Below are 15870 nucleotides of genomic sequence, written 5' to 3'. Positions count from 1 at the left end.
TTGCAAGGAAGAACATCTGCAACTGGTATTTCTGTTCTGCACATCTGTATTTGTACTCGCTGTAAGCTTTATGTACATAATTGTTTTCTTATAAAGGTCAAAGCGAAACAGGGCCCCCAGGATACTCAGGAGAAATGGGACCAAAAGGAGACAGAGGGGAACCTGGATGGCCTGGTGTTTCTATTCCAGGTCCCCCTGGAGAAAGGGGATTCCCAGGATTCCCAGGTAATAAAAGGCTTCCTCCAAAGTGATGCTCTGCAGAGTTGAAATTAAGCTCATACAGGCTCTTACTCTGATTAATAGGAACATTACTCAAAAGATTCTTTCCCTAAAAGCAYTTGTGTTGTAACATGCTGATGTTTCCTGAGTAGAGATACAGATACTTCAAGATTTCTGGTTTATGTTATAGGAAAGAATGAAAATAGAAAATTATGGACTTAAATAGGCTCAGGAACTGCTAGGTAGGGTTGCCACTTGGGAAGAAATTCCTGAAGAAAAACAGTGCAGAGGATCTGGCAGTCACAGAACTACAGTAAATCTATCAACTGTTCTGATGTAAGTGCAAGATAGAACTGCATCACAAGATTGCAATGGATTTTTAGAGATTGGTGATAAAGGAATTGCTCACAAATGAGAAAAAGCAAGTGTCTGAGGAAGGGCCACTGAGAATGAGAAGAGATTGGAGCATCTGTCCTATGAGGAGAGGCTGAGGGAGGGGCAAAAGAGAAGGCTCAGTGGGAATTATTTAATGTGTAAGTACCTGATAGGAAGCACATGGAGACAGTTCMTTCACAGTGATATCCAGTGACAGGACAAGGGTACAAACTGACATAGAGGGAATTAATCTTAAATATAAGGAAAAGTTTTACTTTCCCCATGAAGGGAATTGAGTATGGGAACAGGTTGCCTGGAGAAGTTATGAAGTGTCTGTCATTGGAGATACTCAAACCCCARCAGGACAAAGTCCGAGGCAACCTGCTCTAGCTGATCCTGCTTTGAGGGGAGGGTTGAACTGGAAAGTTGCCAGAGGTCCACTCCAGCCTCAGCAATTCTGTGATTAGAAGTGACATCAGCTTTATGCAGCCTTCCCACAGTCACAGAATGCATGGAAGAAAAACAGCAGGAGGTGAAACCTGGTGRGGTGAATTATTCTAAGATGGAGACACAATCATTCTTCTTAGTTTGGTTACCARTTTGTGAACTGGGAGAGTCAACAGAATGGTGCTGTTGAGGAACAAAGAGAAAGTTTAATTCTGAGATCAATTTACAAACCTTGACATAGCATAGGCAAGGCCTCCTATGGTTGTGATCAGCTTTGACAACTTAGGGAAAATTCACCAGAAAGTAAATGGAAGGATGAGGTCAAAAGATTGAAGAAACTAGATTTGTTTTTCTGTAGAATAGAGAAGGCAATAGATTGCAACCCMCATGTTAACAAGCTGCAACTCTTCAAAAGTGTGATGTGGAGGATGGTAACTTGCAACTCTGCCTGTCACAAGTAAGGGCATAAATGTTTTATTGTGTAAAAATCCAGATTACAAATTAGGGGAAAAATGCCTTTAAGGCTAGTAAATTCATCTTGTTCACTGAGGTTTTTAGGAATCAGCATAACTCCCTTTTGCTAGGAACAATCTGAAAATCCTGCCCCAGGCAGAATMATTTCCTAGTCTCCACTCACATTGTTACCATTTCTCCCATTGCTGGAATTCAGGAAAATGTGGCTATCTGTGGCAATGTGCCAGCATTGATGATATATTCTTTAGGCTACATAGATTTTATGGGGAGAATTAAAAATTTTTAAAGATAATAAGTATCTGCTCTTTGACAAGATAGCCCCATTATCCTAGGGACTGGTCARTTTGGTTTACAAGTGGGAGCATACATTACCTCCATGACTTCTCATGTCAGCATTCTTTTCCTTACTAACTCATGTCTGTAATCTAAAAAATACTCAGGTTTTTTTTCTTTATTTTTTCTTTTTTAAATGTGATCCCTTAGGTAGAAGAGGACCTGTTGGACCCACTGGACCTATGGGAAGATCTCCTGATAGTGCTTCCCCTGGTCCTCCRGGTGATCAGGGATTACCTGGTTTAGATGGCATCAGAGGTATTTAAACTAAAAATACCAATTTTTATCACATAAAGAACCCCTGAGTCTACTAAGAATAACAGGGTTACTGTCTGTGGAACAATGAATAGAAGTGCATAGGGAACAAAAAAAACCTATTCACTCAATGAATATACAGTGAATACCCTCAGTGAACACTGGGTAGATTACCAGAGCAAGAACAAAATAAAGATTTTGCCAGATTAAGCAACATGATAGTAAATGTATTTTTAGAAGTCTATACTTTGTGCATACATTAAGAATAAAGTTCTTTTACCACAGGTCAWCCTGGGAATCCTGGTCCTCCTGGAGAAACTATCTTTGTACGAGGAGATCCAGGGGATATGGGCATTCGAGGGGCACCAGGTAATCCTGGGCCAAGAGGACCACAGGGAGCCAGAGGCCCTCCAGGGAGCCAAGGAAGAGAAGGCCYGAAGGGTATGATCAGAAATGTTTTCAAGTTCTGTGTGCACTTCTGCCCAGCCCCCTGTGACTGAGCCTTGTGCCCAGGGGATGGCCATTGGAGATGGAGCCAGGCAGAAGGTGTGGAGGCTGGACATCCCATGGCTCTGCCCAGTTACCTGCAGATGAGATGGGGTTGGGGTAGAAGGTGAGAGCAGAGACAGATTCACATGCCCTGCTTCCAACAGTGCATTGGAAGACACCCCTTGCCAGTCTGAGAATAAGGCAGTAAAACATTTGAGTTTGCCAGATAAGCAAACCGTGACCCCTCTTCAGGAGTCTTGAGAAACTATGGAAAATGCAGATGTGCTTGAACTAACAGGGTCTCACATCTGCCTCCTGTCAATAGCTTGGAGCTTTCAACAGATACTTCAGTCTGAAAACAGAAACCTGCACACTCTGCTTCTTTCATGCAGTGTAGAGTAATTCCATCTACACCAACCACTTCCAATCCCTACAAAAAGAAAAGTCATAAATTTTAATTCAGATGCAGACCAAAGAAAGAAGATATCTCCATTTCTTTCTGTGACACATCAGACTTGAGGACTCCCAGTTTTTGTTACTCAAGAATCCAGACTTGATTTTATCTGTTTGATTTCCAGGTCCTATGGGGATCCACGGCCCACAGGGTCCACCTGGTGCTGTAGGACAACCAGGAGACCAAGGTTTTCCAGGAAGACCTGGTCCCAGAGGTCCCACAGGTACTTACGAACCTGTTGCTCACTGTCATTCAATGGTAACTGTGATCTTTCTATTCATACATAATCATACTAATGTTTACTTGCATGCAGATAATTTAAACAATCTCAGAAAAAAGACCCCTGCAGTTTTCAACTTAACTGATTTCTCATTTGAGTAAAAATTTCTGGACTATTTATTTGTTTCTAATGCCACCTCATATAAGTGATTTCAGTTCTCATTCCATTCTTTACTCTAATTTACATGCCTGAAACTTGCTTCCACCTGCACCACAATGGCCACAATCTGCTTTGCATTTTTCAAATCCTTCAGGTTTCATAGGTAAGTTCATGACTCTTTGATTATTATTCTTTTCATGGGAGCTCCCATACGTACAGATACATTCAGCTCTTATTAGAAGGTATCCTTGGCTAGCAATAGTAGATACTGCTACAAGGGCRTTGTTCTAATACATGTTTCACATAAATAGCACCAATGTCATGATAATGCTCTGCTGAGAAGTCTCATGCTGTGATGTTAAGTAGACTTCTGAAATATTTGTTTCTAGTTATTATTTGGGTTTTTTTTTCTGGTTTTCATACAACATGCTTTCTAACCAGAAACTTAGSAAAAGCTTGAACCATAACTGAATCCAACACTGGATTACAAGCGTTGACTCTCCATCTGACTAAATGTTGATCGAAAATGCAAACAGGCAAAGCTGCCAGTAACTTTTAATATATAAAATGTGGCTATTCTTTATTTTATATTATAATTACTTCATGTGGCTGTTATGGGCTAGCTATTTTGGCCTGCCTATTGATGGTTTTGCAGCAACACAATAGGCAAAATACTGCAAAATTTTACATGTKTTAAGGTGTTTGCACTGAAGTTGGGTAGGTTGACTTTAGGTTTTAACTCAAATCAGTTTTGGGTACGTTAAAACCAAAGCTGTACACCAAATATGTGAAACATAGAATCATTGACCTTCAAGATTTARGATCCCACCATTAACCCAGCAATGCCGAGGGCACCACTAAACCATGTCCCCTAATGCCACATCTACAGGTCTTWTCAACACCTGCAGGGATGGTGACTCCACCAATTCCCTGGACAGCCTTTTCCAGGGTTTTACAACCCTTTCCATGAAGATATATTTCCTAATAKCCAACATAAATCTCCCCTAGTGAAACTTAAGTCTATTTCCTCATGTTGCATGAGGGAAGAGGGTCTYTACAAGCTCCTTTCAAGTAACTGTAATACAGCAGTAAGGTCTTCCCTGAATCTCCTCTTCTCCTGCTTAAATACCCTCAGCTCCTCAGCTCCCTCAGCTGCTCCTCACCAGATTTGTGCTCCAGACCCTTCCCCAGCTCTGTTGCCCTTCTCTGGACACACTCCAGTGCCTCAATGTCCTTCTAGCAGTGAGAGGCCCAAAACTGAACACAGGATTCAATGTGCAGCCTCACCAGTGCCTGTACAGAGGAACGCTCACTGCCCTGGTGCTGCTGGACACACTAGTGCTGGTACAGGCCAGGATGCCATTGGCCTTCTTGCCCASCTGGGCAAAGATCACATACCAGCTAACACACACTTGCTAACACTGGCTTGCCATGCTGTTAATATTATGCTTAAAGACTGAGAGTAAAATTAAAAGYAGTGGGACTCAGTAAATCAAGATTTTAAAATACTTAAAGTCTACTTTGAACACCAACATCAGCTAACATTTATGTTGATTTTTTGCATGGGAGCTATTTGCCWGTCTTCCAATTCACTTTCCCATTACACATTCCAGGTGACCCTGGTGAACCAGGACAAGTAGATGATTCATGCCCTACAATCCCAGGACCTCCTGGGGAAGCAGGGCAAAGAGGAGAGGATGGCTCTGCAGGATTACCAGGGCCAATAGGCCATCCTGGACCCCAAGGTAAGCTCATGTTTTGGAACCTTGGATGTTCATTTCAGCCATTTTTAGACAAGTTAAAAAGGGTCAGGGTGTCAGAGTTAGTTCTCTGTGTTTTACCCTGTCTTTCCCATTAAACACTTACTAACAGCCTCCAGAAACACCTAGTGGAGGGGCTTATGCTGAAGAAGTTGGATAAATGTAGCTGAACCAGGCTGTTTGAACTTGCCTGTACTACATTCCCTTTTCCTARGCCATGGAGGGCAAAAGCATCAGGCACTATTGAGAAAAAAGTTCTTCAAATGGTATTTTTCCTTTTTGCCCAATAAATCATAATGCCTTAATCCACCCCTGTGGTTTAGACCTATTTGGAGGATATTTRAAATATGCATACTTTAAAATTTAGCAATAATGAATCCCAAAGCTCTGCTAACCAAAGTCCTAAAGGGACAGTGAAGTCAGAGAAGTGGTAACAATAGTGGTCTTTATCTGTCAGAACAAGAAAAAGTTACCTCCAAAGAAAACTGACCAAAGAGATCTTAAAAGGAAGTGATAAAGGACTGAAACATTTTCCTGACAGATAAAAAGAAAACAAGGGTGATGCTGGTATTGATGGTACCAAAAAAGAGGTCACCTTCATAGAAATATAGCATGGCCTGTCTGAAGAATATCTTCAGTTTAGATGGTGCAATCCCTCATGTGATTTTAGGTATTTCCTGCTTGGAAAACCTTCAAGGGGAGTTCACTACATATTCTAAACCTTTGCTGAATGGGGTTCTCAAAGCTGCCAGCTTGGCTTGCCTCAGGAGGAGTTACAGCTCATTCCATGGTACAGATCCTGATGGCAACTCTGCAGGAGCCTGCATGATCACGTTTGCTTTGATTTCAACTGTAAATCACAGGTGTTCTTTGGATAGGATGGAAAACCTTATCAGGAGCTGCTATTCCCAAAGTCATGTCTCTGAGCCACTGCTTTGGTCACAGGGTGCATAAGTGGTGAAGAGAATTCCCAGCAGAAACAGTTCTGCATCTCTTTGTCTTGGTGTCCATTTCACTGRCTGGCCCTTTGGGTTTGGAAAATGTAGAACATTAAATGGAGCCCTATGAAGGAAAAGCACATACTTTGTGTTTATCTAGGCATAAAAGGTGAAGAAGGATCATGYGGCCTGCCAGGTCAAGATGGGCTACCTGGGGCACCTGGACCACCAGGGGACCAAGGGAGCAGAGGAGAGCAAGGATMTGCTGGGGCACAAGGTAAGAATGGAGCATGACCTTGGGAGAGAGATGTGTGAGATGATGCACAGACTCAGTTTTCTCTCTCCTCCCCCAATTCACACATGGATAYGTCCACCTCTAGCCTGAGATTCCATGACACCTCTTGCTCTATCTCAGTTCAAGCACTGACAGTGACATTTGTGAGAGATTTTGTAAGAAAGGCAAATTAATCACCCAGGCTCAGACAACATCTATCAATAGGCATGTATCTCTGAGCCAGGGCTAATGGGGCAACTGTCTGGCATAATTAAAATTGTATTTTAACTGTGACTGCCCTCTAACAAATTAAGAGTTTAACATGCAAGGAAGGGGCATCAACTGTTCCTGCAAAGACTCAGATTCAGTCCAGACATTCAGTTTGTTCTAGAGAGCAAGTCTGGGAAATCATTGCCCACTTCAATTCATTTCTTAATCCRTACAGCACCAGACAGAGGCACAATGGAAAAGCCAACTTCCAAGCATTCAGTGGCAATCTAGTTCATTYCTCTCCCATAAGAAGAATAACAGAAGTTTACTTGTGTCTTTATTGCTCATGACAGCTCGGGCAGTTGCATTATGTTCTGTTGGGAACTTCTTACTGAATCCTTAACACACAGCTGGTGTGAACTTTCACTGTATGTTGTACAAGGAAATTTCTTCTACCTTTCWCCAAGGTCCCCCTGGCCAGACTGGTGTCCCAGGACAACCAGGCCCCCATATTAGATCTGCCAGTGGATTCTTGCTCGTCCTTCACAGTCAGTCAGACAGAGAACCACTCTGCCCCCAGGGAATGCCAAAGTTATGGACTGGCTATAGTCTGCTGTACCTGGAAGGACAAGAGAAAGCCCATAATCAAGATCTTGGTATGTATTGTGCATAATTCCTTTCCAGCTAAGGGGTAATATGGTGTTACCTACGCAATGACAGACAAGTCACATGGAGCAAGCTACAGAACTGTCTGTTACTTATTTTCTACAGACTCAAAACTAATTTACACAAATGATAATGAACTTGGTTATGCCACCCTATTGTCACCCATTTAAAATGGCTTTCTGCTGCTATGCAGGTGAATGAAAAAATATTTCTATCTCTAAGTAATTTTGACTCAAAGCTGGAGAGATGAGTGGTTTATTTCACTTATGCCAGCTCATTTTAGGCTGTCTTTGAAGTCATTGGAGAGATTTTCCTAGGTCAGAAATCTCATTTGGCCACTCTGAAATAACTCCCTGGAGGAACTCTACTGTAGACACAGCTTGGGAAAAAGAGCTGCTTAAGTTGGGTAGCCACAGTTGGGCAGTTTAAGTAAGCTTTACAAGTAAATTATGCATCATGTGTACATCAGACTCCTGTGCTTTAAAAGAGTCAGAAGCTAATATTTTTTGGAAAAGCCAAAGTYAAATTTCTCCCAGAGACAGTTCCTTTTGGTGCCTTGGGTAATTAATTCTATGTCTTCCACAATTCTGACAAAAATTTGATGTCTAAATAAGCGGCCTGATTTGYAGCCTGAGGAACAGATTGGTGGCAATTTGCACAGAAAAAGTTTCCTAAATTCTTGTTGACTTCTTGTACAAGAGGCAGAGAAGTCTCCAAGGAGGAAAGATCAAGGACCTAGTAAGCTGAACAAAAAAGTGTTTAAAAGAGCAATAAAAAGAGCTATTTTTAGAATAGCAGTGRTGTTTTAGAATGTTTTCACTATTGTGTGTTTGGCATTCCCCAGGAGACCCAGTTGCTAACAGAATGCCTCATAACAGCAGTGAAAATAAGATTCAAAGAGAACAGTCCTTGTATCCTGTGATTTTGCAGGCATTTTCCTTACTCAGGCTGCTCCAGGTCCTTCATTAGTACTGGAATGGAGTATTATCAGTGACAAACCAAACTGGCTTCTGTACAGAAATRTCACGTGTCTTTAATGAAGGTGTTTGGGCTTGGGGGCATTACAGAAATAACACTTCACACACACCAAATTCAAGACCGAACTTTGTGCAGTAATTATTGCAAACTAAATAGGCCATCATGAACTGCTCTAAATTCAGTCCTGGAAGAAGTTCACCTCAGAAGTATGCACTGGTCACTTCTTGGTTCCCACTGATGTCTGTCTGAGGATAATTTTGCAGGATTGGCTCTGCAAAATCCCTCAATCCTTTTATTTTTCACTTTGGTCTGTGAAACTTTTCTGAAAGGCAGTAGGACAGCTGCTGAGATTTCAACTTAATGCACTCCTAGTAACGGCTTGTCACACTTCACAAAATTTTTCTATTTATCAGCATTGTCATTTGGTTTCTCACTGCTCCTAATGAGTTTGTAAATAGCWGATCTCCTTTTAAACCAGCCGCCACCTCTTGCCTAATTTATTTTTCAGTGTTGGCACAGCTAAGAAATTTGTTATCATAACTGTTTCTCATGGTGACAAACTACATCATGTTTAAATATCAGATCAACACAATTAAATATTACTGGTCAAAGGAAGATACTGGTAAAAGGTCTCTCTTTTCCATGTAGCCATTTTGGTGAAGGGCTTGGAAGGTTTAACGTTTGTGGATTTACCTAAATCCTGCTGAGATACAGTTTTGCAGCACTATTGGCCAGAATACAATTTCCAGCTTACCTAGAAAGGGAAGTAATTWGCATCACTTGTTCTTTTCAGGTCTGGCAGGATCCTGCCTCCCTGTGTTTAATACCATGCCATTTGCCTACTGCAACATCAACCAAGTGTGTTACTACGCCAGCCGAAATGACAAGTCCTACTGGCTGTCCAGTGCTGCTCCCCTGCCCATGGTGCCGCTCTCCGAGGAGGAAATCCAGCCCTACATCAGCAGATGTGCTGTGTGTGAGGCTCCAGCACAGGCAGTGGCACTGCACAGCCAGGACCAGTCAATTCCTCCCTGCCCACTCAACTGGAGGAGCCTTTGGATAGGATACTCCTTTTTGATGGTAAGAAACTGGGTGCATGATGTTCTTTCATCCACCTTTTGGATTCTAAAGCTTCAAATATTTCTAGTTCTGAAAAATAAATTATCCAACGTCTAGCAAACATTAAAGAGGAAAATTCACAAGAAACAAGACAGGGGTTAGTTCCAAATTGCAGAACCTGGCTTACCTACAGCCTTAAGTTACACATTTCTTAAAATTACAAAGGTTTTGCCTGCTTGTCTGTAATAGACAACGGGATTTCTATGTACAAAGATTTAATTCTCAGAATGAGAGCTCCAGGTCTTTTAATGCCACCCTCAAGTTACATTTGCAGCAGTTTGGGTAGTAGCAACGTTCAGAATAAACCCAGACTACTGTTTCCTTCAATGCGATAAATGTGGGGAAAATAAGTGAGATGGCTCTGGACTTTGAGATTAATTTATTACAGAGCCAATTAAGATTTTCTCCAGCAAAGGAAGCTTACTCCAATTTAAGAATACAAAAAACAGCACAGTTAAAAGCAAATAGACAAAAAGACAGACAAACATCATTTACCTATTTTCCACTCACAGTTACCAAGTTCTCTCTTTGTTCTTTCCAGCACACTGGCTCTGGTGATCAGGGTGGTGGACAGTCCCTTATGTCACCTGGAAGCTGCCTGGAAGACTTCAGATCAGCACCATTCATTGAGTGCCAGGGCCAGCGGGGAACGTGTCAGTTCTTTGCTAATGAATACAGTTTCTGGCTGACCACCGTGATGCCTGAGCTGCAGTTYGCATCAGCCCCCCTGTCAGGGACTCTTAAAGAAGGACAAGAGCAGAGGAAGAAAATCAGTAGGTGCCAGGTATGCCTGAAGCATGGCTAAGAAGCAAACCAAAACCAGGCAGCCAGAGAGAGAGGCTTGTGTGAGGATGAACAAGGTGCTAAAGCTTTAAACAGAAGTTAATGTTTGAGTATGTTTGAAAGTGTGCAACACTGTTCTCTTTGTTGGAATGGATGTTTAAGACTGAAAGATGAGGGATCTGTTGAGCCTCATCCTCCTGTGTACACACATCTGCAGGCAGTAAAATCTAGTATTAAATAATTAATTAAGAGAAGATGAAAAACTGTCACATTGGAGTCCACTGCCATAAAGGATTGAGTCAAGCTGTAAAGACCACCACACCTGTTAGAAATGGCATTTACAGCAGAAAGAATATGTGCAATTATATGGTATATTATAAATATTTATCCATATTGATAGAAATGTGCAAACATACAAGCGTCAAAGCCCTGTAGGTGCATTTCCCAAGCTAAAAAAACTTTGCACTTGCTGTTTCTGAGGGAAGGGGAAAATGTAATTGTTGAAAAATAATCTCATAATAAAAACAATGAAGATCAAAGTCTTTTACCACTGCAGCGCTGAACCAAACTGTGAAAGAACTGTTAATTGGGCTTTCATAAGCAACAAAAAGYTGCAAATCCATTTAACAGCATATAATGTAAGAAAATAAAATTAGCTGAGATAACAAATCMTTAAAAACCTGTATTTATATTTACAATTAATTTCTAAGAGAAGTTACATTAAATTATTAAGCTCTAATCAAGTTGCTGAAGAAACAAAGGAATTTCTAATATTAATTGAAAAGAAACAGTGGCATGGTGATAAAATGGGTGAACTTATCTGAGTGATGAATGGAAGTGCTAGGACAATAAATTGTGTTYATTTTTTGCTTCTTTGTAAATACACCACCAAAAAAATAACCATCACCATTAAGATYCTTATGGAATGATAGCTGTGGAGATCCTTTTTATTTTTTAAAGCACTGATTGTAAAAATGTTCAAATCCTAAAGCACTAATGACCTTTTGAAAAAGTGAAAACACATTTGTACTTCATTCAGCTGTAAAACCAGAACTATTCAATGGTTTTCAATGGTTCTATATCATGGGGAAACATCTGAAAACACAGTGCAAATGGAGAATTCATCATGTGCAGAAGGCCCACAAATACCTCTTTTACCACTTAAGTAAGCTACATTTTACTAGAATGGAATCAGATGCTTTTTCCAGCACTTTTCATTTCAATTTGTGTTCACTGAGGTGCCCCCAGCAAAAGGATTTGCAAGGAAACTGCAATCCTCATCCAAGGGTCTTAATTCAAAGYAAACTCCCTCTGAAGCCATCACGAGTACAACAGGCTGATCAGCCAATTTAAAAGCTGGATACACAAACTCAAAGAGCAGGAAAGACAGACATTCCAGTCTCAGCCAGAGGAAAATAAAACAGAGGGTAAGTCCATTCGAGTGTAAATACGTCTGACTGTGCAACTTCCTCCTGACACCACCAGCCAAACCTCTCTGATGTGTTTACATGGTGCTCAACCGACTGCTCTGCCCTTTCACCTGGGCAAGGGTCAGGAGCCCTTCTGGGCATGTCCCATTCCCCTTGTCCCAAGAAACATTTCCCTCTGCYCCCAGATCCTGCTGGGACAGGGCACACCTCGATTGACTCCTGGGTCATTCCAGCTGCACTGTCAGATCTGACAACGGAGGAGGAGCCAATGCCAGCAAAAAAACTCACCAATAATTTAAATAGGCCATTCCACAGCATTTTACCATGTTGCTCTTATGTTTGCTTTAAAAACACCATACAAAACAGTCACATTTCTATATGATTTTGATGCAGTTTTTGCACCTGTGTAGCTCCATTTTATTACAGTCTGTAAGAATATATATAGGAAATGTATTTTAAGCTACTACTGATAGGTCAAATATTTCATAAGTGTATAAATTCCTGTTCCATGCTCAGCTAACTCCATAAGGCATTTGTCAGAAATATTGTACTTATTCAGAGTGAATTGCAGATAAATTGCTAAATATTACACAGCAAGTAAAACAGATCAAAGTATAAAGCAGCAGATGCTTTAACTGTGCAATCATTTGTCCAGTGACTTTAAGCAGAAAAATAATTGGTAAATTATTCATAGTAATTGGTAAATTATTCATTATTCTATTTATGAAATTATGTGTGAAAAGGAATAGCTAAAACTGTTAAGAATAAAAACACTCCTAAAAGCATGAAGTCCAAATTGCCCTTCCTATGGCATTCCAGGGTTTGGGTCTTGCGTAAGCCTGATGAAGAAGTGAATTTTATCCTCAACAGCAGGCAAGATATTAACAACACAGAAAGTGATGCAGGCTGCACTTGGAGATCACTGGAATTGGAGCCATTTGGTGTGAATTGCCCTGGAATGAAATTCAGAACCGATTTCCARTGAGGAGACTTGCTCACCCATACCCCTGGCAAACCACGCCAGTCCAGTGTTGTTCCAGGTACAAAGTGGTTTCTCTGTGCTGCACCTTCCTTCTCACTCCTTTCCTGTGCTCTGACATTGTTCTTCCGTGGGCTGCAGCCCTTTCATCAGAGTACCTGTAATGGATGAGCCATTGCCAGAATCACAATATTATCAGCAACACATTTAAGCAAAACTGGTCCAGGAATCCTCCCAGGGTAAACTCTTAACCAAAAAAAAAACCCCTCTTTCCTACTTTGCCTGGTTCATAAGCACCAGAGGAAAACAAAAGTAGTATCCAAAGACTCAAAACCTGGAGTTCTTAYAGTCCGTACATTTTTTGCCTTTATTTAAGGCAAATTAATCAAGCCTTCTATCCATTAATGCAGGCAGCTCACGTGTTTGGAAAAAAAAAATCCCCCTAAAGCTTTAAAGCACAYTCTTGAGCAGACAGAATGTGCTGTGCATCACACCTGCTCCGGGCACACAGGGCCAGCCTGCAGGGACTGTGCCAGCACTCCAGCACAGCGTGTGGGGCCTGAGCAGCCTCAGCAATGCTCTGATTGGTACCATCATCCACATTCAGGGCATGAACCACAGCCATCTGGGAATTTGTTCCTGTTATTTCACATGGCCACTTCAGACCCAGTCCCCAGAGTCCCAGACTGACTCCCAGCTTTTCCAGGGCTCACAGGCAATCCTTAAGCAACTTGTAACTGCACTCAGACGGCCATACATAGACAAATGCTGCACAGATGAGGACTTCTGTTCTAAGACTTGACTTGCATTAGAATTGTCTGAGCAGGACAGAAAAAAYCATTCAAGACCATGGGGAGGATCTGTAATGGGGAACAGTTGTTTGCAAGAAAAAGGATCTCTCCAAAGCCAGCTGTGAGAAGCAGCAGTCAGGCAAGGCCAGAGCCCATTGGTCTTCAAAACAATAAAAAAATTCTGACAGCTCTGGGAAGAACTTTCCAGCAGGTGAAGCAATTGCTTCATCGAACTGGGGATCTATTTCATGACTGGGTCTGATTTCAGAAATCAGCATTTTAAACTGACCAAACAACAAAAACAGYTGCTGAAATTCTGCCCACCAGAAAACCATCTGGAAAACTAGCCAGGTGGAGAAAAAAATCCCCATCAGCACTCCAACAGATGCTGCTCCATATTCATATTTAACAGCTTTCCCCTTTCCTAGTCACTTCATCCAGATGTTCCAGAAGGTACTGRAAGTTCAATTAGAGGTGGTATTTTATAAGTGCAAAGTAAAAACAACTCCATATTTATCACTGAACATGTTAAGCAAACATGGTTCCTCAAGGTAAGGCAGCTCACACACCYCACAGCAGAGCTCACCTGGTGGCTGACCAAACTACCCCACTGCTTCACCCAGAAAGACAAGCTTGAACTTCATGGGATTTGAAGAGCTGCATATTTAAATGTTTTCCATAGATTCACTGAAGGAGAAATGCAGAAYATGTGAGACAAATCCTGACCAAGTCCTAAAGGAAGCCCCACAGTAAGGAACCACCCTACAGACTCTGCAGTCTCCCTTTGTGGTACTCCTCGTTGGTTTATAGCAAKGTTTGGAATGAAGCACTAACATCAGCTCAGCTTGGCAAAACCAAGTTTCATTACACAGGAGAACAAGATTTTTCCAGATTGTAGTCTTCCATGCACTGGTAACAAACACCACTCCTAAGGGGTGTTTCCACTGAAGAGGAGATTAAACTTTGTCAGAGGCAGAAATCAATTAAATGGTGATAGGAAATGAAGAAATTGAAAATGGCTACTATGAAGCAGTTGCAGCTGTAGTCTGTTAGACTCAGCACACTCCATTTTAAAAACTAYAAAGCAAATTAGTATTTCAGAGCATTTTAATTCTATTGTGCTTAAACATTTAAGATGCACGTAAAAAAGTGAAATAGATACAATAAATGGTACCAGATGTTACAGAACTCTTGGTCACAGACAGGTTATATCTCTGCATAAATGTCACAAAAGCCTTCTCAGCTGCAGAACATACATAAATACTTACTKAGTAATTTTTAAAAGTCAGCAAACAGGTAATTCCATACTCATTAATATTGTATTGATGTTGGGGCTGYTCTTTCACTTATTAAATAGGTGAGGAAGGTAAACAGGGATTCACAGAAGTAGTCACACACCAATCTCTCTCTGAAGATCCCTGTAAGGAATGGTTCAGTGAAGGACCAGACCTAATCCAACTTTCTGCACTAAGGCAAGAACGTTTACTGCGGACCTGCCCAAAAGCCCTGAGGGAGTACTTGTTCAACCTGCTCCAAAAATTCAGAAAAAGGAAATTCTCAAATATCTCTAGCTTAGTAGGAAAACTATCTACATGTTTAGGAATCTTTTGTTTACAGCCATTTTGCTGCAAATTAGGCCAATTTCTGCTTGTAAATAGACAAGAGAGGTGAGCTCACCACTGTTCTTGTGCTGCAGCTGAATGCTGTCATACGTATRCTTCATCTGTTTTTACTAACCCAGTTACTTTACCAATCTCAGCACATCATATAAACAAAAATACCAAAACCATATTAGATTTGTGTGAAAAACTGTCTTTCTCCAGTTTTCCCAGTTCCTGAAAGAGTAAATGGATATCAGTATTTACTATAAGACCTTTTAGAAAGCTTGACACTCCTTTAGAAGCAGCTCCTACGACTAGAAAGCTCAGAAGTGTTAATATTTTCTTGCCTTCTGAAATCTGGTAACAAGAAATAACCTTTTTTTTTTTTATATAAGGAACAATGAGAATATAATAAACCCATGGAGTGATTCYGTCCTTCATGTCTGCACAGTCCAGAAGCCACAGCACAAACACGAGGATCTGCTCACCAGCTGTTCTGCGGAAGCGCGGTTCACAATCAGTCGCTCAATGCTGAACAAAMATGGGTACAATTCCCTGAAATCAGAGGGGACAATGAACTGCAATCCCCATTGCCATCTCCTCTCAACAGCAGCAAGGGCAGCTGCACCCAAGCTGTTTCCTAAGCTGTCCATTGGTGGTGTCACTCAGCCGTGCTGTGCCTATCTCCAGACATGCACACCTCTGGAGTACCATCAGGTTCAAAGGTTCAGCAGTTCTCTGTTATATCAACAGCATATATACACTTGGCACACAGGGGTATCATAATTAAACAGAGCCAGAGGTGGCCAAAGAAAGTTACTTTAGTCCTGCAGGCAAAAGAAACCAAAACTACCCTAAATGACCAGTCCCTTCACTGTCTCCTGCTATACCCTTTATGTGCGTATGAACAGTCTTC

General features: G+C 41.4%; 1 protein-coding gene across 1 annotated transcript in view; it reads left to right on the top strand.

Annotated features, from left to right (window-relative positions):
* COL4A4 (collagen type IV alpha 4 chain) overlaps positions 1–12369 on the top strand; it is a 62068-nt gene extending 49699 nt beyond the window's left edge. The window contains exons 39-47 of the mRNA XM_057366883.1: positions 97–225; positions 1999–2106; positions 2389–2544; positions 3171–3269; positions 5039–5170; positions 6284–6400; positions 7075–7263; positions 9045–9331; positions 9912–12369. Of these exons, the coding sequence (XP_057222866.1) occupies positions 97–225; positions 1999–2106; positions 2389–2544; positions 3171–3269; positions 5039–5170; positions 6284–6400; positions 7075–7263; positions 9045–9331; positions 9912–10175 (1481 nt within the window). The 3' untranslated portion in view covers positions 10176–12369. The remainder of the gene's footprint in view (positions 1–96; positions 226–1998; positions 2107–2388; positions 2545–3170; positions 3270–5038; positions 5171–6283; positions 6401–7074; positions 7264–9044; positions 9332–9911) is intronic.
* Positions 12370–15870: the final 3501 nt, after the last annotated feature.

The sequence above is a fragment of the Malurus melanocephalus genome, unplaced genomic scaffold, assembly GCF_030028575.1.
Source record: "Malurus melanocephalus ecotype Western Australia unplaced genomic scaffold, MMel_1.1 scaffold_73, whole genome shotgun sequence".
NCBI classification, from domain to species: domain Eukaryota; kingdom Metazoa; phylum Chordata; class Aves; order Passeriformes; family Maluridae; genus Malurus; species Malurus melanocephalus.
Note: the sequence above shows the minus strand (reverse complement) of the source record. Positions and strands in the feature narration are given on the sequence as shown.